We start from the raw sequence: 20,895 nt of genomic DNA, 5'->3' as shown, positions 1-20,895 counted from the left end.
GGCACTGAGTTCAGATGCCGTTTTAAACAGGACTCGAATGGTTAAAAAAATCATAGTAAATATTCTGATTTCATGGTATGAAGTATGCCTTTACATTTCAAACATTGTGTTAACTATAGATCATTCATTGCTATGGTAATTGGTATTGGTGCCAGTCAGTTTATGATATAATAATAAAAAATAAAAAAAAGGGGGGGCTTGGTCCTTTGGCTGCAAATTGGTCCGGGGCTTAAGTGGTTAAGGAGCTAGTCTGCTGGATCTTCACAGCGCATGCGCCGCTGACATAAAGTGAATATCTCCTAAACTGTACAAGTTTAGGAGATATTCATTTTACCTACAGGTAAGCCTTAATATAGGTGGACCTGTAGGTAAAAATACAAATAAAAAATAGAAATTGAAGGGGGGTTGGGACTTTAGATGAAACAAATAAAAAAAAAAAAAAAAAAAAAAAAAAAGGGGGTATACAGCCACTTTAACCCTTATGGCATGGAGCTATCCTAATCAATTGGGGTAATTCTTTACCCCAATTGATTAGGATTGCTCCAAAATTTTAAAATTTCCTTCTAAAGGTGCAGCAAAATTCTCTTCTGTACGACTTCTTTCTATTCCATGTAAAAGACACATATGCTTGTGTGGGTGTGTGTACGATGGGGGAGAAGAACACAGGGGTTAGTCACAGTTCTTTGAACAATAAAATAAAGTGAGCTCTGTGAATCCCAGCAAGCGGTGTAATTTTTACTTTTGTAAAGAGTTTTTTTTTTTTTTTTTTTTTTTTTATTATTATATCATAAACTGACTGGCACCAATACCAATTACCATAGCAATGAATGATCTATATTTAACACAATGTTTGAAATGTAAAGGCATACTTCATACCATGAAATCAGAATATTTACTATGATTTTTTTAACCATTCGAGTCCTGGCGGTGTTTAAAACAGCATCTGAACTCAGTGCCTCCTACAGCCCCCCTCCCCCCCCCCCCCCAACCATGCAATAGATAATTATTAGAGGTAATTTACTGCTGCATAGCTCCAAGGGGGGGTATGAATCAGGTATTCACTAACCAAATATAAAAAAAAAAAAAAAAAACACACAACACACCTTAACCACTTCAGCCCCATAAGAATTTACCCCCTTCCTGATCAGAGCACTTGCGATTCGGCACTGCGTAGTTTTAACTGACAATTGCGCGGTCGTGCAACGTGGCTCCCAAACAAAATTGATGTCCTTTTTTTTCCCACAAATAGAGCTTTCTTTTGGTGGTATTTTATCACCTCTGCGGTTTTTATTTTTTGTGCTATAAACAAAAAAATAGCGACAATTTTGAAAAAAAAAAAACAAACATTTTTTACTATACTAAATATCCCCAAAAATCACGGTCACATGTGCCCACAAGAAGCCTCTTAATCTGCCTGTACATTCCCTTCTGCCACAGTATTTCTGCTTGAAGCGGTCGGGAAGTAGTTTAAAAAAAAAAAAAATGAAAAATTATATTTTATAACAAATTATTATATATATATATATATATATATATATATATATATATATATATATATATATACTGTAGACATGTCACTGGAGAAGTGATCGAGGGGGTGTACATCTCACCTAGGTTGCTACACAGTGTGAGATGGTAAATCCAGGATGGATCAGTTTCTCAGCAGCGATATGCTGCTGAGTTGTTATTTAATTTTGCCGGGCCTGGGTTTATATGGAATGGCAGGTAGGTTTGGTAGAGGGACCTGTCATTCCACACCCCCCGATCCAGTTCTGGGTTTTGGATCAGGTGAGCTTTGATCCTAATTAGCCTGGGAAGGTAAAGGCTCTGCTGGGCCTGCAGGTGATTGCTCTCAGCCAGGGAAACGAACAGTCTGTGTGTTTGAGGAAGCTGCAAGCACAGCCACTGCTGGAGCTAAAATCCACCCTGCGATATCCAGGCGAAAGACGCTGTGTTTGTAAGTGTCAGATAGGTGAGAAGAACCTGTTAGTAAGCGCCCAGCCGGGCTAGGTCTTTTATTTTTGTTGTACTTAGAAAGCACAGTGTTGCTGTATATTTTTGTTTGCTGGACTGTTTGTACCACGAATAAACGCCAAGATCTGCTTTATAAATTCCAAGTCTGCTGTGAACTGTGTCCAAACACACCCTACCCCGGGAAGATCCCTTACAATTGGTGGAGGTAGCGGGCAACACGGTTGCTAGGGGCAACGGTGTGGACAGACTTGGCTACAGCTGCTGATGTCCTGGGTGAAAGCTGCAACTACACTCCAAGAACAGTCCAGCAACATGGAGGAGATGCTGAAGCAGTTTATGCAAGTGAGTTTGCAACAACAGCAGGCTCAAACAGAGGCCAATAGACGACATGAACAGTCCATGGCTGCACAACAACAACTTATCGAGCACCTGATAGCAATTCGAGAGGCGCCTGTGGTTGCTAATCCACCCACAGTGATGGGAGCCGCTCCAGAGATTTTTTTTGGGAGAAGGACTGTGCAGAAAGCGCTGCAAAAGATGACTGCTGAGGACGATGTTGAAGCCTATCTAACAGTATTTGAGCGCGTGGCTGAGCGAGAGAAGTTACCAGCCGCTGAGTGGGCAGAGGTAATTGCGCCCTATTTAACAGGTGAACCTCAAAAGGCCTACTATGACCTCAGTGAGCAAGAGGTTAAGGACTATACTCGGCTAAAAGAGGAGATACTTGCCCGACTAGGAGTTACTACTGCAGTCCGTGCCCGGAGGGTACGCAACTGGAGCTACAGTCTGGACAAATCAGCGAGGTCCCAGATGTATGACCTAATCCATTTGGCAAGAAAGTGGTTGGAGCCAGACACTTCTACTCCTGCACAAATCCTAGAGAAGGTCGTGATGGATCGCTACCTCCGAGCGCTTCCTACTGACCTGCAACGCTGGGTGGGACAAGGTGATCCTAAGAATGCAAATGAACTTGTCAACCTTGTGGAGAGGTTCCAGGCGACTGAGGACTACCTCCGTGATGTTCCTGCAGCATCTTCACCTCCCCGGAGCGCCAGATCTGTGCCATCAGCTGGTAAGAGACTTCCATCTATTGGGGGAGTGTGGAGGGGTGCTGATGGAGGGAAAAGGGCTCAAGTGGTGTCTCAGGGACAAAAGGCTGGTGATGGTCCCGGGTGGCTAAGGGGCTCTAAAAAGGACTCCTTGCCAAGGGGACCAGGCCCTATCCAGTGTTGGAGATGCCATGAGGCGGGACACGTGTCTGCCCATTGCCCCCTTACCACTGAACCCATGGAGTGTGACGCTAGCCGGCGTCAGTCGCTATTTGCGGAACCATCTTGTGCTGCAGTTCCTGGACTAGAGACTGAACCGCAAATCTGCGACATCACAATCAATGACTTTCCTGTTAAAGCGTTAATGGACTCAGGAAGCCTCGTAACCTTGGTGCATGCTAGCCTGGTGACTGGGGACTTAGAGTCTAAAAAGCATATGAGTGTTGTGTGCATACATGGTGATACAAAAGTGTACCCTATAGTGCTGGCTAAAGTCGGGACTGAACAAGGCACCGTACAATATGAAGTGGGTGTGGTTAAAAACCTCATGCATAATGTAATATTGGGGCGCGATTTTCCATTATTCTGGGCTCTCTGGGAAAAAAGAAAAATCCCCAAAAGGAGTGAGGATACCTCTAAGGTGGTTGCCTTGTCCACTGTAAATGATAAAAGTGTACAGGATGAAAATGATTGTTTTCCTTTGCAGGTCCTGGCTGGGGAGGAGGAGGCTCCTCCCACTGAGCAAAATATACTAGACTTAGAGGTGTCTAGCGATAATTTTGGGGCTGCACAATTACAGGACCCCACTCTCAAAAATGCGAGAGAGCAGGTTGCTGTTATGAATGGGGTACCTCAGGAACCAGATGCTGAAAAAAGATTTCCACATTTTTCGGTGACTAATGATCTTTTCTATAGAGTCAATAAGGTTAAAGATGAGATTGTGGAACAGCTTCTGGTACCTAAGCCGTACCGGCGTCAGGTGCTTGACATGGCACATAACCATGTTCTTGGGGGACACTTGGGGACTGACAAAACGCGAGAGAGGGTTCTCCAGAGGTTTTTTTGGCCGGCCATATATGATGACATTAAAAAATACTGTGAGTCGTGCCCCACATGTCAGGTTAGTGCCCCAGTGTCACATTTTCGCAGTCCTTTGGTTTCACTCCCTATTATAGAGGTGCCTTTTGAGCGTATTGCCATGGATTTAGTGGGTCCCATTGTAAAGTCAGCTAGAGGACACCAGTATATTTTGGTAGTCATGGATTATGCGACCCGCTATCCTGAGGCTGTACCCTTAAGAAACACTGCATCTAAAACAATTGCACGTGAGTTGTTTTATATGTTTTCTAGGACTGGGATCCCCAAAGAAATCCTAACTGACCAAGGTACGCCATTTATGTCGAAAGTAATGAAGGAGTTATGCAAACTATTTAAAATCTCACACATCCGTACCTCTGTATACCACCCCCAGACGGACGGATTGGTGGAGAGATTTAATAAAACTTTGAAACATATGTTGAAGAAAGTGGTGGCAAAAGATGGTCGTGACTGGGATCATTTATTACCCTACCTCATGTTTGCTATTAGGGAGGTGCCCCAAGCGTCCACAGGGTTCTCACCATTCGAGTTGGTCTATGGTCGTCACCCTAGGGGTCTACTGGACATTGCAAAAGAGACATGGGAGAATGAGTCCACCCCATACAAGAGTGTTATTGAGCATGTAGCACAAATGCAGGACCGTATAGCCACTGTAATGCCCCTGGTAAGGGAACACCTCCAGAGGGCTCAAGAGGCCCAAAGTAGAATTTACAACCGGTCCGCAAGAATCAGGACATTCAACCCAGGCGATAGGGTCCTTATACTAGTCCCCACTGTTGAGAGTAAATTCTTGGCGAAGTGGCAAGGTCCCTATGAAATTGTTGAAAAGATCAGTGAGGTGAACTACAAGGTGCACCAACCAGGCAGAAGGAAGCCTTTCCAAGTTTATCACATAAACTTGATCAAGCCCTGGAAAGACAGGGAATCCTTGGTGGCGACAAATACTGTTAATAATTTGTCACAACCAATCCCTCCAGTCAAGGTAGGTGATACTCTATCAGTGTCACAGAAACAGGAGGCTCAGGAATTTTTACAGAAAAACAAAAACAAGTTCTCTGACCTCCCAGGGCGTACACACCTCATCCATCATCACATTGAAACTGAGCCTAGAAGCAGAGTAAACCTTAAGCCCTATAGGATACCGGAGGCACGTAGAAAAGCCGTATCTGCCGAGGTAAAACGTATGCTTGCTCTGGGGGTAATTGAGGTGTCACAGAGTGAATGGTCCAGCCCAATTGTGCTAATCCCAAAGCCCAATGGAACTTGGAGGTTCTGTAACGATTTCAGAAAGTTGAATGAGATCTCCAAGTTCGATGCGTATCCTATGCCCAGGGTAGATGAGTTGATTGAGAAGTTGGGTAACGCCAGGTACATAACCACCCTCGATCTCACAAAGGGCTACTGGCAGATTCCACTTTCTGGTGAGGCTAAAGAGAAAACTGCATTCTCCACCCCTGATGGGCTATTCCAGTATGTAGTGATGCCATTCGGGTTACATGGAGCGCCTGCAACTTTCCAGAGGTTGATGGACTTGATTCTGCGACCACATCGTGATTACTCAGCTGCCTACCTCGATGATGTGGTCATTTTTAGCCCTGATTGGGAAAGTCACCTCTGTAAGGTACAGGCCGTGTTGGATGCCATAAGTGATGCGGGGTTGACCATAAATGCCGAGAAGTGTGCTCTAGCCCTAGAAGAGGCCAAATATCTGGGCTACATTATTGGGAGGGGGTTGATTAAGCCACAGCTAAATAAAATTGAGGCAATACAGAGTTGGCCTAGACCCCTGACAAGGAAACAGGTTAGAGCTTTCCTGGGTATTACGGGGTATTACCGTAGATTTGTGCCGAACTTTGCCTCAGTTGCTGCTCCACTAACTGACTTGACAAAGGGCGGAAAGACAGCAATGGTCACGTGGACCCCAGAGGCCGAGAAGGCTTTCCAAAGCCTTAAGTCTGCCTTGTGCCAACCACCTGTCTTAGTTACCCCCGATTTCAGGCGAGAATTTCTGGTCCAGACAGATGCCTCTAACACAGGCTTAGGTGCAGTACTCTCACAAGTAGTGAATGGTGAGGAGTATCCAGTGACGTACTTGAGTAGAAAACTAACCCCGGCCGAGAAAAATTATGCCATTGTGGAGCGAGAATGTTTGGCAGTGAAGTGGGCCCTAGAATCTTTAAAATATTACTTGCTAGGCAGGAAATTCAAGTTGGTGACAGACCATGCCCCCCTAACATGGATGAAGTTAAACAAGGAGAGAAATGCAAGAGTGACTAGATGGTTTCTCTCCCTACAAAACTTTAATTTCACTGTGGAACACAGGCCAGGGAAATTACAGGCAAATGCTGACGCATTGTCAAGGGTAAGTTGTCTGTGGGGACAAAAGGCTCAGTCCTCCGGTCTGAAAAAGAGGGGGGGGATATGTAGACATGTCACTGGAGAAGTGATCGAGGGGGTGTACATCTCACCTAGGTTGCTACACAGTGTGAGATGGTAAATCCAGGATGGATCAGTTTCTCAGCAGCGATATGCTGCTGAGTTGTTATTTAATTTTGCCGGGCCTGGGTTTATATGGAATGGCAGGTAGGTTTGGTAGAGGGACCTGTCATTCCACACCCCCCGATCCAGTTCTGGGTTTTGGATCAGGTGAGCTTTGATCCTAATTAGCCTGGGAAGGTAAAGGCTCTGCTGGGCCTGCAGGTGATTGCTCTCAGCCAGGGAAACGAACAGTCTGTGTGTTTGAGGAAGCTGCAAGCACAGCCACTGCTGGAGCTAAAATCCACCCTGCGATATCCAGGCGAAAGACGCTGTGTTTGTAAGTGTCAGATAGGTGAGAAGAACCTGTTAGTAAGCGCCCAGCCGGGCTAGGTCTTTTATTTTTGTTGTACTTAGAAAGCACAGTGTTGCTGTATATTTTTGTTTGCTGAACTGTTTGTACCACGAATAAACGCCAAGATATGCTTTATAAATTCCAAGTCTGCTGTGAACTGTGTCCAAACACACCCTACCCCGGGAAGATCCCTTACAATACACACACATATACACATATACACATACACACACACACACACAATGATCACATTTGTGCTCACTGCCCAAGCACCAAATGCACAAATATATGAATATGTCATTTACATTTTTTTCTTGATCCTAAACCAGTGGTTTCACTGGATTAGGATCAAGAAAAGAATGTAAATGACATATTCATATATTTGTGCATTTGGTGCTTGGGCAGTGAGCACAAATGTGATCATTGGGATTTATCGTGGTGTTTTTTTATTCTCTCTTATTCCTCTATTTAACAAAAGTCATGCTAATGTGATATTTTATTCAGTAGACTGTTGATTACATTTTATGGTAAATATAAGGGGTTGCGCAGATTACATAAATGATGCGTTAGGAATTATTACAGAAAAAAAAAATTCAAATTTTTTTTGTATAATTTCTGCCCAATAAAAACCAAGGAAATAAAATACATTGAGGGAAAAAAAAAAAAGTATTTGATCCCTTGCTGATTTTGTACGTTTGCCCACTGAAAATGATCATTTTAATGGTAGGTTTATTTTAACAGAGAGAAAGACAGAAAAACGCATTTAAAAAAAAAGTTATGAAATAAATTGCATTTTAATGAATGAAATAAGTATTTGCTCCCCTATCAATCAGCAAGATTCCTGGCTCCAAGGAGTCTTCTATACAGGTAACGAGCTGAGATTAGGAGCACTCTCTTAAAGGGAGTGCTCCTAATCTCAGTTTGTTACCTGTATAAATATCACCTGTATAAAAGACACCTTCCACAGAAGTAATCAGATTCCAATCTCTCCACTATGGCCAAGACCAAAGAGCTGTCCAAGGATGCCAAGGACAAGATTGTAGACCTACACAAGGCTGGAATGGGCTACAAAACCATCGCCAAGCAGCTTGGTGAGAGGGCGACAACAGTTGGTGCGATTATTCACAAATGGAAGAAACTAAAATAACTGTCATTCTCCCTCACTCTGGGGCTCCATGCAAGATCTCACCTCGTGGAGTTTCAATGATCAGGAGAAAGGTGAGAAATCAGCCCAGAACTACAGGGGAGAATCTTATTAATGATCTCAAGGTTGATGGAAATATAGTCTCCAAGAAAAGATTGAAGCAGGGGGGTGAAGGGTGAAGCTGGCCCGGTAGAGGAGGACACTGTGCCTGACTGACGAGATGAAAGGGACATAGTCAATGAGTGAAAGAAGGCGGACACTACACTGTCACTGACTGATGTGGAAACAGGTATAGTAATATGAAGGGGGACAGTGGAGGAAACTACCATGTTCACAGCCTCTGACCATCTCCTGTTCCTGTATCCTGTCCGCATGCCTCTGACCATCTCCTGTCCGCAGCCTCTGACCATCTCCTGTTCCTGTATCCTGTCCGCAGCCTCTGACCATTTCCTACATCATGTTTGCAGTCTCTGAGGGGAAGTTGGGAGAGGAGTCATGAGTGGGAGCGCCGCTGGGATCATGGGGTCCCGGGAGAAGTCAGATGTGTGTGGCCTGTGGAGAGGAGACCATAGGAAAACCAGAGCCGCCAAGCTGGAGCCATCGGACTGAGCCCTGCACGATGCACCCGAGAGGAGGTCAGTGACAGCGCTGCCAGGCCAGTCTGGGGGGGGGGGGGGGTTGCTGATGTAAGGGGAGTGAATACAATGATGTAAGGGGTACCGACTTAAAAGGTTCCCCCTATATTAGTAACTCCCCTTACCTTAGTGTATTCACTCTGCGGAAGGTGGTCTTTAGTCACCAGAGTGCCCCCCACATCAGAGTTCCTGACATTCCCCTTTACATCAGAGTCTGCAGGATTGCCCCTTACATGAAAGGGTAATGCTGCAGACCCTAATGTAAGTGGGAACTCTGATGTAAAGGGAATGCAGTGGACTCTGATATAAAGGTGGTCTCCGGTCACCAGAGCCTCCCCTTGCATCAGGCGTTCCCCCTTAGATCATGATCTGCAGCGTTCCCCTTTACAGAAGAGTTCCCTTACACTGTAAGGGGGATCCTGCAGACTCTGATGTAAGGGGGGAACCCAGTGATGGTTGGGTTATAGTAATCTGACCTTCATGTCGATGGAGAAATATGTTTTTTTGAATTTTGTTTAACTTAAAAAGTGGTTGTAAACCCTTACAGACCACTTTACCCTACAGGTAAGCCTTAATCTAGAAATAATAGAAATAGCAAGAAATATCTCCTTAACCTACATGGTTAAGGAGATATTTCTCTAAAAGCGGGCACCGATGTCTACGGCGCATGCACACCGTAGACAGCGGCGCAGGTACACTGAGCGTGCTGTTAGTGAAGGCGATCATGCCGTCACTGACAGATCCTGCGAGCATGCGCCGGAGTGATGTCATCGCTGCTCCGGCCAGTCACAGCGCCGGAGCAGCAATACCCGGAAGTCACTCTGGGTATCATGCCGGCGACGGAGGACGTGGACGAGGGTCGCTTCGATCTCAGGTAAGTAATTTATAATGAGCTATTTTGCTATGCATACTAGCTCATTATGCCTTTGTCCTGCATGTTTTTTTGTTTTAATTAGAGAGGGTTTACTTCCTCTTTGAACACATTGCTAATAGCACTAGCTATGTGTTCACAGTTCAAATATTTATACTTGCACTGTTTAGCACTGAAAACAGTAATTTTAGGTTCTTTTTTGCAGCGTCAGTAAAAAATGCGGCTCTGCCAGTAATTTCCATTCCGTGCCGTTTGTAAATTTTGGCATCCCGCCAGTAAGTTTCACTTCAGGGGGTTGGCAGCACTGCTATACACTTGTTGGTACATCAAAAAGAATAAATAAATAAGAGTGTAGCGAGTGCTGGCACAGGCCGAATGTCAGGTAGCATTGGCCAGTTCAATGGAAACCTCTAAACATTTTTCCTCTCAGAGTCAAAAACAGAAATTTTCAATATTAAAATGTCTGCAAGAATTAGAATTGACTTTTCTGAAAGGCCTGTGTGTGGAGACAGATGTGGCTGTTATTAAAGTGCCAACATCTAAGCAGCTACAGAAGCACCAAATATAAGAGTGCAGTTATTTCATATGTGACCATAGTTCCACTTTAAAGTGTACCTGTGCCCAGATTATGGACATTAACCACTTGCTTACTGGGCATTTATACCCCCTTCCTGACCAGACCAATTTTCAGCTTTCAGCGCTGTCACAATTTGAATGACAATTGCACTGCCATGCAACACTGTAGCCAAATTAATTTTTATTTTACACAAATAGAGCTTTCTTTTAGTGGTATTTAAACCAAACTGCCGTCTGCTCACATAAAATTTGTAAGGAAAAAAAACCTGTTCGCCATTCTGAAGCTTCCCTCCAACCACTTTGCATATTATTTTATATATACTGGGATTCTGCACTTGCACTGCAGATGCTGCAGAAATCGCCCTCCATCGAGTCTGGCTGTAGCCATGTTAACTGTGGGCAGCTGAAGCTACTGCCTGTTTACTTCCTGGATTTACACAGAGGTCCACCTCCAGCTCTGCAGCTCTCATTGGCTCTCTTATGACCCCCCCCCCCCCCCCCTTCCTGGCAAACTTTCACAGAGCTGTGTCAGAAGCCATCTTTTTAGCAGACAAGAAATAGGAAGTTGGCTCTATAAGGCGTTTACTGGCAGAAAAAAAATGTTTAACTATCCAAAGTTAAAGCAACAAAGGGCGGAAGATTTCATAGATGGAAAGATGAAAATAAGAGAGTGAAGTTCCGCTTTAATAACCACTGTGTTTTTTATTTTGGGCTAGACCAAAAAAAAGACCAAAAACAAAAAAAATTTCATATTTTGTTATAAAATTTTGCAAACATGTAATTTTTCTCCTTCACTGATGGGCAGCGATGAGACGCTTGCTCAGGAGAGCCATAAAAAATAGGCGGATGAGCCGTGCTTTAATCGTATGTCCCCCTTAACCCAACACAGCTCCCTGGAGTGGGTTGCACACATGTGGCAAAAATGATACCTCTTGCCACATTCTTCGGGCAGTACCACCACGGAGCGCAACCCATTCAGAAGAATGCGGCTGTGCCACAACCACCCTGCAACTGCGTGCAATGGCTTTTAAAGGTTAAAACGGGGGGGAGGAGGAGAAAGGAGAAGAAAGAAAGAAAAGAAAAGAAAAGAAAGAAAGAAAACCTGACATACGCTATATAAGTGTAAGTGTTAACGGGTCAAGGTTTTTTACCATCATGCATTCTATGTATGAATATAAAAGCCTTTTCTGTCCAGCAGCCCCCCCCCCCCCAAATATTTACCCGAGCCCAATCTTCCTCCAGCACTGTGCACAAGTGCCTCGGCTCTCCGGGGACACTCATTGGCTCCTGCTGCTGTCAATCACACCCAGTGAGCCAATGAAGAGAACAGGGCAGGGCCAAGCCACAGCTGTTTGTGTGAATGGAGACGCAGTGCAGCAGCTCGGGAGCGAGCCTGCCTGATTGCCCCCAGAGTAAGCTGCTTGCTCTGGGGTCACTTGGCAGGAGGAAGGTGTCAAGAGCGTCAGCAGGTGACCCAAGAATAGGTGAATTGGGGCTACTCGGTGCAAAACCACCCCACAGAGCAGGTAAGTATTACATGTTATGTTATTTTAATGTAAAAAAATTCAAAGCTTTAATATCACTTGAAGGGGCGTGAATGGTAGTGGCCATGGCCATGGTTGGTAAATGACATTGCCAAAATGCAGCCAGTCACCATATTTGGGCAGTAATGTCACGGTCATCACAGCCCCTTTGTTTATGTGGCACGGATTGGTGACATCAGTGGTTCCTAGGGATGCAGTGGGTGTAAGCACTCATGGCTTCCTTAGAAACCAGTGAAAGCAAGATTCATTTACAGAAGCAGTAGAAATACTACTTCTATATAAGATGCACAGCTCCCAACAAACAGAGGGCCAAAGGAAAAACAGCCAGGATTTACATGACTATGTTGTGAACATTAAGAAGTAATTTATCCACAATGTCTACAGCTACAGAGGTATTTTTGGCTCCATGCACACAAGCGTTTTTTTTTTAAGCTCCTAAAAGCGGTTATTAGCATTTTGTTTTCTGCTCCTAGAAGTTAAATAGTGTTATCCTATGTGCCCATACACACTACTTTAGCCCATTGCAATTTTTTGGAGTTTTTTTGGAGCGTTTTTCCAGCAGAAAACAAATGCTGAACACTCCAAAATGCTACTAAAATGTTTCTAACAGCTTGGTTCAAGATTGAATTTTTTTTGTTCTTTCATGTACTGTAAAAACGCTAATGCTCCTAAAAGCTAATAAAATACTACTACAAGCTAGCACAAAAAAATCCAATAATCAGCATTTTATATCCAGGGTTTTTTCTAGCGAATGTGCACAACCCGAGCAGAGGTTCATCTGAAGCTGAATGTACATCATTAAAAATAAAAAATAAATAAAAAAAGTATTCAGCAACATCTTCAGATAATTCTTATAAGGACCCCATTGCAAAGTTTCATTATAGTAGAATATTATTTAGAATGAAGTATAAAATAAAAAGGAGATTTCAAGCTTCATTAGCTCAAAAATATCAAAGACGACAGAAGTTTGCATTGGTTATTAAAATACACAAATACACAATGCCCAATTAACAAGATTACTTCCCAAAATAGGATTGACATTAAACTCCAGGCAGACTGCTACATGCACAGCTGCAAAACAACACTGGCCTGCTTTTCGGAATTCAATTTGGCCAGTTGTGTGATCAAGCATAGAATGCATGCAGGTAAAAAAAAAAAAAAAAAAAACCTTCAGCCTTTACAACCACTTTAATGCAAATAACCACTTAAGGACCGAGCCTTTTCTGAGATTTGTTGTTTACAATTTAAAAACTGTTTTTTTTTTTTGCTAGAAAATTACTTAGAACCCCCAAAAATTATTTTAAAAAAATCTAACACCCTAGAGAATAAAATGGTGGTTGTTGCAATACTTTCTGTCACACCGTATTTGCGCAGCAGTCTTACAAGTGCACTTTTTCTGGAAAAAATACGCTTTTTTGAATTAAAAAAATAAGACAACAGTAAAGTTAGCTCATTTTTTTTTTATATTGTGAAAGATGATGTTACGGTGAGTAAATTGATACCCAACATGTCACACTTCAAAATTGCGCCCGTTCGTGGAATGGCGACAAACGTTTACCCTTAAAAATCTCCATAGGGGACGTTTAAAAAAATAATTCTACAGGTTGCATGTTTTGAGTTACAGAGGAGGTCTATGGCTAGAATTATTGCTCTCGCTCTACCGATCGCGGCGATACCTCACGTGTGGTTTGAACACTGTTTTCATATGCAGGAGCTACTCACGTATGTGTTTGCTTCTGCACGTGAGCTCGTCAGGACCGGGCGCGTTTAAAAAAAAAAAAATTCCCTTTATTTATTTTACCTTTTTATTTTTACACTATTTTTAAAAAAAATAATTGTCACTTTTATTCCTATTACAAGGAATGTAAACATCCCTTGTAATAGAAAAAAGAATGACAGGACCTCTTAAATATGAGATCTGGGGTCAAAAAGACCTCAGATCTCATATTTACACTAAAATGCAATTTAAAAAAATAAAATAAAAATGTGTTTTAAAAAAAATAGCCCTTTAAGAGCTGTGGGTGGAAGTAATGTTTTAACGTCGCTTCCACCCAGCAATTGTATGGAGACAAGTAGGGGCCATCTTCCCCTCATTCATCTCCATACCTGACAGGAGAGAGGACACGATCACCTCCGTGGCTGCTGACGGCTCCGGTAAGCGGCAGAGGGCACTGGATCGTGGTGGAAGGGGGGGGGGGGCGCCTCTCCTGCCACTGATAAAAGTGATCTTGCGGTGAATCCGCCACAGAGACCACTTTTATCTTGTAGCAAACCGCCCACTGAAGAAGAGGATACCAGGCTGCTGCCAAAACAACGATATCATCATTCAAACAGCTGACCTAAAACTGCGGTGGGCAGACCGTTAGTGGTCAAGGTAAAAAACCTTTAGTACGCAGCTTCCCCCCTCAGCCCCCTTTATACTTACCTGAGCCCAATTTCGATCCAGCGATGTGCACAAGAACCTCTGTTCTTGCCCATTTTTTTTTTGACATTGTGAAAGATAATGTTACGCTGAGTAAATTGATACTCAACATATCAAAATTGCGCCCGCTCGTGGAATGGTGACAAACTTACCCTTAAAAATCTCCATAGGCAACGTTTAAAAAAAAAAAATTCTACAGGTTGCATGTTTTGCGTTACAAAGGAGGTCTAGGGCTAGAATTATTGCTCTCCCTCTCTTTGATGGCTCAGACACAGCAGCAGAAGCAATTGGCTCTCGCTGCTGTCAATCACAGCCAGTGATGAGGAAGCAGGGGGCGGGGCCAAGCCACTCCCTGTGTGTCTTATGGACACACAAAGCCAGCTTGAAAGCAAGCCTGTATGAGGGTCGCAAACGATATGGGGGGCACGAGCCAGGAGAACCGGTGGGAGACCCCAGAAGAGGAGGATCGAGGCAGCTCTGTGCAAAAGCATTACACAGAACAGGAAAGTATAAAAAAATATATATATTTAAACCCAAAATGTTTACAATCACTTTGAAATTACCATAATTGCTGTGTCAATTTCCCCAACTAGTGAGCAACTCATTACCCATGGAATGTCTGCTTCCATCGTAGTCTTCTCAGACAGTATTTTGCTTTATTCTTACCTCGTAGTCCAACACCCTCTGTACTGACTGAATACGGTTCATATAGGCAGTAGGAGTGGTATCTTGTGAAGGTCACGCCGTCTTTCTTCAAAGTCTCCGATATAAGATCATCTCTGTCTTTTAACCAAGGCTCATACACTGCATTCACTAGGACTGTGCCTGCCCCCGTCTCCTGCACAAGGCGTACAAGTTCATCAACACACGAATCGTTCACTCGGAAGACTATGTGGCTGCCATATCTCTGTTGCAGAGACAGATTGAGGTTGAACAAAGCATGGTGAAGCCAATATTTGCTCGCACCGCCAGTGGCCAGTGTGAAGTTCTGACCCGTCTCCTCAGTCAAACTCCACAGGAAGACAGGAATGATGGGAGCTCCCAGCTCCAAGGCAGCAATTAAAGCTGGATTATCATGGATTCGGAGGTCTCTCCTAAACCAAACAACCACTGGTTTCACCAATACCGGATTTTTCGGAACCAATGAGTTTTTCTTTCTTCGGGCCCTTCTGCTCCTTTTCATCTTGTCTGCCTTGGTGATCGGGGATTGGATTTTAAAAACAGCCATCCCATCACAGTTCAGAACACAATCCTCCGGTTCTGGTTGGCCGTTATACAAGCTGCCCAAGTGGTCTGCAGTCTGAAGTTTTGAAAGGTTTTTGGAAAGCTCTACAGTGGTCAAGTCATCATGGACTTTCTTGCATTTAGCATCAGTTGAGGGTTTTTGGTCCCCATTGCTGTTTAGGACAGTGGATTTTTTAGCAGCTTCTGCAAAAGAGATACTAGAATTGGAGACAGGATCTCGAATTGTGCAGCCAGGACCAGCGGAAGACTGGGCTTCCTCAAGAGATAATGCTATTGCAAGCTCCAGCTCCTCCTCATAGGTGGGCAAGTTAGAAGGCCTCTACGGGGGAATAAGAAAAGATTCATTAAAGCGAACCTCCAACCAACATAAAATAATGAATAGCTAATTCAAATAAATGTAAAACAAAAGAAAACAGCTTTTTACTGTAATAATCTGTTTCAATTCAGGAGATTTCTCCGGCCACTAGATGTCCTCAGTCAATCTGTTTTAGGACAAGTACCCCCGGTGTCAAAACTCCCTTGACTATATTGAACGCCTCATAAATTGTATAGATGTCCTCAGTCTAGTGGCCATCATCATTGGACTCGCTTCCTCTGAGCCCAAGCTCGTGACTGGACAGTGAAAGGAAAAGCACCACAGTGATGAGCTCATCTCTGTCACTCTGATCTCTTCTCCAATCAGCATTCTTCTTTGGCAGCACATGAACTGACCGGTTCTTTGTACTGCTTTTTCCTCTCACACTCCAGCTCTGCTGTATAGGGGCTGCAAGAGGCTGAAATCAGCTCAACTTCATTTGATTGCATTTAAAAAATACATTCAATAATGTATTCATGATTAACAGAGCTGCATTCATTTTGTTTGTTTACATCTGCCTGGAGTTCAGCTTTGAAATCTCTAGGAATAAATACTGTGCATTGTATGTCATGATGCACCACATTGATCTTGGATATAATTAGCAGATTACATTATTCATTAGGTGCTGAATATACTAATCCAGTGTTTTCCCTGAGGAGCTCTGTGAATGGTGTTTTTTTTTGTTTTTTTACAGGGGCAGTAAAAACAGGTGGTTGAGATGCTGATTAACCACTTGCTGGCCCGCCGCAGTACATTTACTGCAGCAGGTTGGCTCATACTGGCACAATAAAGTACCTGTACGCCGCCGCTTTCTTCAGAGTCAGTGCATGCATGTGCTTGCAGACCCGGAAGACTGTGCTGTCATTCGCTGCGGCACAAGCCAATCAGCGGGTCTCAGACGTTGATCAGCGGGTCCCAGACATTGATCAGCGGGTCCCAGACATTGATCAGCGGGTCCCAGACATTGATCAGCGGGTCCCAGACATTGATCAGCGGGTCCCAGACATTGATCAGCTGAGTGACTGAAAAGAAAGCTCATTTGGCCGCCCCCCCCCGACTCCATCCCCTTTCCATGTAAACCCCACCCTTTTAATGAAGCACCTATCAAAAGTAGCCTCACCAGCGCCCGTCAAATGCAGCCTCATCAGCGCCCATCAAACGGAGCCCCCTATCGCCACAAACGTCAGAGTGAGAGCAATCCTTTTAGCACCAGTCCTCCTGTGTAACTCTAAACTGGTAACTTGTAAAGTCTTTCAACCTCTTGGCGCTGGCAGCGTGCAAATATGCAGCCTCTTGGTGGGTGGGCCTTGGCACCAAGTGGCTGCATACAACATTGCAAAAAAATACCTGGCACAGTTACCAGTGGCTAACGGAAAGCAACCAGTAATTGGGATCTTTCCGATCATGTGACTGCCATGACAGTCAATTACAGCAGTCACATGATCGTAAACCCCGCCCCCTGGCATCTAAAACCCCTTAAAAGCCCAGGAGGCTCCAGCGCCAAGGGGTTAAAGTGTTGCCTTTAGAGATTTTTTTGGTACTGTAATTTGGCACCGTTCCACAGGCAAATTAAATTTTAAAGCATGACATGTTTGGTATCCATTTACCCGGCATAACATCATCTGTTATATTCTACCGAACAATCGGGTATTATATTGTGTTTTTGTGTATCGAAATCCATTTGTGTATTTTTCCAAAAAACAGTGTTTAAAAACCCAATGTGCAAATATTGTGTGCCATATAAATATGCAATGCCCACCATTCTATTCTCTAGGGCCTCTGTTAAAATTTATATTTATTTTTTTAGTTATTATGTTTGAGGGTCCCAAGTTGTTTTGTAGAAAAAAAATAAAATAAAATGGACTGGAAGTGGTTAATATCCCCTATTGGTAAAAAGATCAGCAAACATCCAACGGTGGCATCCAAGACTGCCAGTGAATTTTGTTTTTATCACCTTAGTCAGAGACTTTATAGCCAAAATGCATTGGCAGTCTTGTATGCCATGGTCAGATGTTTGCTGATCTTTACCAATACATGATATTAGGATTGCAAGCAGTTCCAGCATCTATTCTTGTTTGATGTACTTGGAGGGCTGACAGGTGCCCAGCTTTTGAACTGGCACTTCACGGGCCATACTGGAGGAGTTCAGCATTTTTGTAAGTTTATATAACCTACAAGCATGCCTTTGGAGTGTGGGAGGAAACCTAAATACCCAGAGCAAACCCACACAAGCACATGGAGAACATGCAAACTCCAGGTAGATACCATCCCGAAAAACAGGTAGGTAAGCCACATATTTTTATGTACACATGCCATGGCTGTAATTAAGGATGAGCTCCGGCGTGTTCGCACACTCCACGTGCAGAGCCCACCAGGAAGTCGGCACGGCGCTGTGCTAATCACAGGCATTGAGACATTTCCCCAATGTGTGGCTGCAGAGATCGACAATGTCTCACTGCCTGTGATTAGCGCAGCGCTGTGCCGACTTCCTGGTGGGCTCTGCACGTGGAGTATGCGTAATACGTGACCAAAACAGGAATTGTACCCCCCTCGTTGCTTTAAGCAGGTGTAGTGCCCGTTGAGTGTGACCCATTCCAATGAGTGGTGCCCCTCTGCGAGCACCCCAAAGGCATGCACAGTGCACATGGTTTGGTGTAGTGATGTGACAATCAAGGGGCTGAAGCAGGTGGTGAGGAGGCGGGTGATCTAAGACTGGACTTGCCCTAACTTTGTGAAATTTCCTCTGACTTCCTGTTGTGTCTCAGGAACAGGAAGTGAAGGAGAATGTCCCCAATGGTAGAAAAACTGCAAAATTACTAAATAAAGAGCCTGGTGGGGAAGTTTTCTCCTTTCCTCCATCCATACACATTCATCATAGGAGAGGGGTGAGGATACATGCTGCTGCTGCTATTACCTGGAGAAAGTATTCCCTGTGTATGTCCATGAGCCGTCCATACAGACCGGGCTGGGAGTGTGTGAGGCTGTGGATGAGGTGGGGGAGGTAGCGGTAGGTCCTGTGCTCCCCCAGGGTGGACATCACCAGACAGAAGAACTCCTCCGCCCCGATCTCCCCCTCCAGCAGCTGCCGCTTCATGCCGCTAATGTCAGGTAATGGAGGCAGCCCAGGTCTCTCCATTCTTCTCTATGGCCGCTCGTCTCTTCTTCCACGTTATACAACCACCAAAAAAAAAAAAATATCTTTCATAACTACTCCGACCTCTCACCTTTCACCTCCGAACCAAAACAAAGCACCGCGCATGCTCATTGCAGATTGCGGGCGCAAGTCCGCCATGTTTGTTAAGGGCGTTATCTATCTAGACAAACTACAAATCCCATGATTCTTTGCTCACGGCAGGTTAATCCATAATGGTGGAAGTAGTTCAGAAGTTTTTTTTGTTTTGTCCTGTGTATGTGATTTTGTGATATTAGCTGATAACTCAAAAGACATGGTGCCAGTGTTGTGTACTATCTCCAAATATTTCCCAAACCCATACCTCCCAACTTTTTGAGATGGGAATGAGGGACACCCATCAGGAAAAGTATGCATGCATAGGACACACCCATTGCCACGCCCCCTTAAGGGGGAATTAAACAAAAAACAAAATTAGTTAAAGCGGAGGTCCACCCTAAAATGGACCTCCGCTCATCGGAATCCCCCCCCCCCTCCGGCGCCACAATCGGCACCTTTCAGGGGGGAGGGGGGTGCAGTTACCTGGATAATCCAGGTAACTGCACCCACTTCCGGGCTAGCTCTCTGCGGAACGGGGCGTACGTTACGCCCCGTTCCGCAAGCGCCCGCCCCCTTCAGCAAGTGCCCCGCTGCCTGCTGGGAAACACACAGCTCCCAGAGGCAGCGGGGACCGTCCGGATTGCGCCGCGCGGCTCGCGCATGCGCAGTAGGGAACCGGGAAATGAAGCCGAAAGGCTCCATTTCCTGATTCCCATACCCAAGATGGCGGCGGGACCCGGCAGCCGAGCGAGCGATCGGCTTCGGGTGCCGACATCGCGGGCGCGCTGGACAGGTAAGTGTCACTATTTAAAAGTCAGCAGCTGCAGTATTTGTAGCTGCTGGCTTTTAAAAAAAAAAAAAAAAAACGCGGAGTCCCGGTGGACTCCCGCTTTAAAGTGGTTGTAAACCCTTACAAACCACTTTGACGCCTAGATTAAGGCTTACCTGTAAGTCAAAGAAATATCTCCTAAACCGTGTTTACTAAAAGACAGGCGCACTATCGCTGTTAACAGCATGCCGTTAGTGGCGGCTCCCATGCGCATGCGTGGCAGTGACGTCATCGCTGCTCCGGCGCTGTGAGTGGTCGGAGCAGCGATACCCGGAAGAAGATGGACACTCCGCACTACAGGGGACAGCGGTGACATCGCTGGCTCCTGTGTCAGGTAAGTGACACATAATGGGCTACTATGCAATGCATAGTAGTCCATTATGCTTTACCTTTGCAGGGAGACAAAGAAGAAGTAAACCCATCAGGGTTTACTTCCTCTTTAACCACTACAGATCCGCGCTATTGCCAAATGACGGCATCAGCGCGGACCTACATTTCCGGGACTACGTCTATTGACGTCGTCCCGGATACGAGCGGCCTGCGCGCCCCCTGAGGGGCGCGCGCGGCGCGCTCTGTGATCGGCGAGTCCGTGAGACTCGCCTGATCACCGATCCGTGCAAGGGGTCGATCCCGACCCCTTATCACGTGATCAGCTGTCAGCCAATGACAGCTGATCATGTGATAGAACGGAGCCGGTAATCGGCTATTATTCCTCCTCGCGCTGACAGCGCGAGGAGAGAAAAAAAAAAGCCGATCACCGGCGGCCGTGATCGGGACATCAGTCCCGATCACGGCCAGCAATACAGCTGACCACCTGCCCCCTGCCAGTGCCCACCTGCCCACCGCCGTGCCATCCTGAATAAAAGTAAGTGCCCCCCATCAGTGCCCCCCATCAGTGCCCATAGTGCCCACAGTGCCACCTACAGTGCCACCCACAATGCCACCCACAGTGCCATCCAGCAGTGCCACCAACAGTGCCACCCACAGTGCCCACAATCTGCCTCAAAGGTGCTGCGACCCAGTGCCGCCCATCAGTGCCCAGCAGTGCCGCCCATCAGTGCCCAGCAGTGCCGCCCATCAGTGCCCAGCAGTGC

At 45.2% G+C, this 20,895-nt stretch overlaps 1 protein-coding gene across 1 annotated transcript in view; it reads right to left on the bottom strand.

The window, feature by feature from the left end:
- LOC143930556 (deoxyribodipyrimidine photo-lyase-like) overlaps positions 1-18,958 on the bottom strand; it is a 39,131-nt gene extending 20,173 nt beyond the window's left edge. The window contains exons 1-2 of the mRNA XM_077454978.1: positions 18,658-18,958; positions 14,810-15,707 (exon numbers count right to left, since the gene is read on the bottom strand). Of these exons, the coding sequence (XP_077311104.1) occupies positions 14,810-15,707; positions 18,658-18,879 (1,120 nt within the window). The 5' untranslated portion in view covers positions 18,880-18,958. The remainder of the gene's footprint in view (positions 1-14,809; positions 15,708-18,657) is intronic.
- Between the last annotated feature and the right edge of the window lie 1,937 nt (positions 18,959-20,895).

Source organism: Lithobates pipiens, unplaced genomic scaffold (assembly GCF_037356315.1).
Source record: "Lithobates pipiens isolate NorthernLeopardFrog02 unplaced genomic scaffold, aLitPip1_a1.2 Scaffold_10, whole genome shotgun sequence".
Lineage (NCBI taxonomy): Eukaryota > Metazoa > Chordata > Amphibia > Anura > Ranidae > Lithobates > Lithobates pipiens.
The sequence above is the reverse complement of the archived record's forward strand: the minus strand, read 5'-3'. Positions and strand labels throughout refer to the sequence as shown.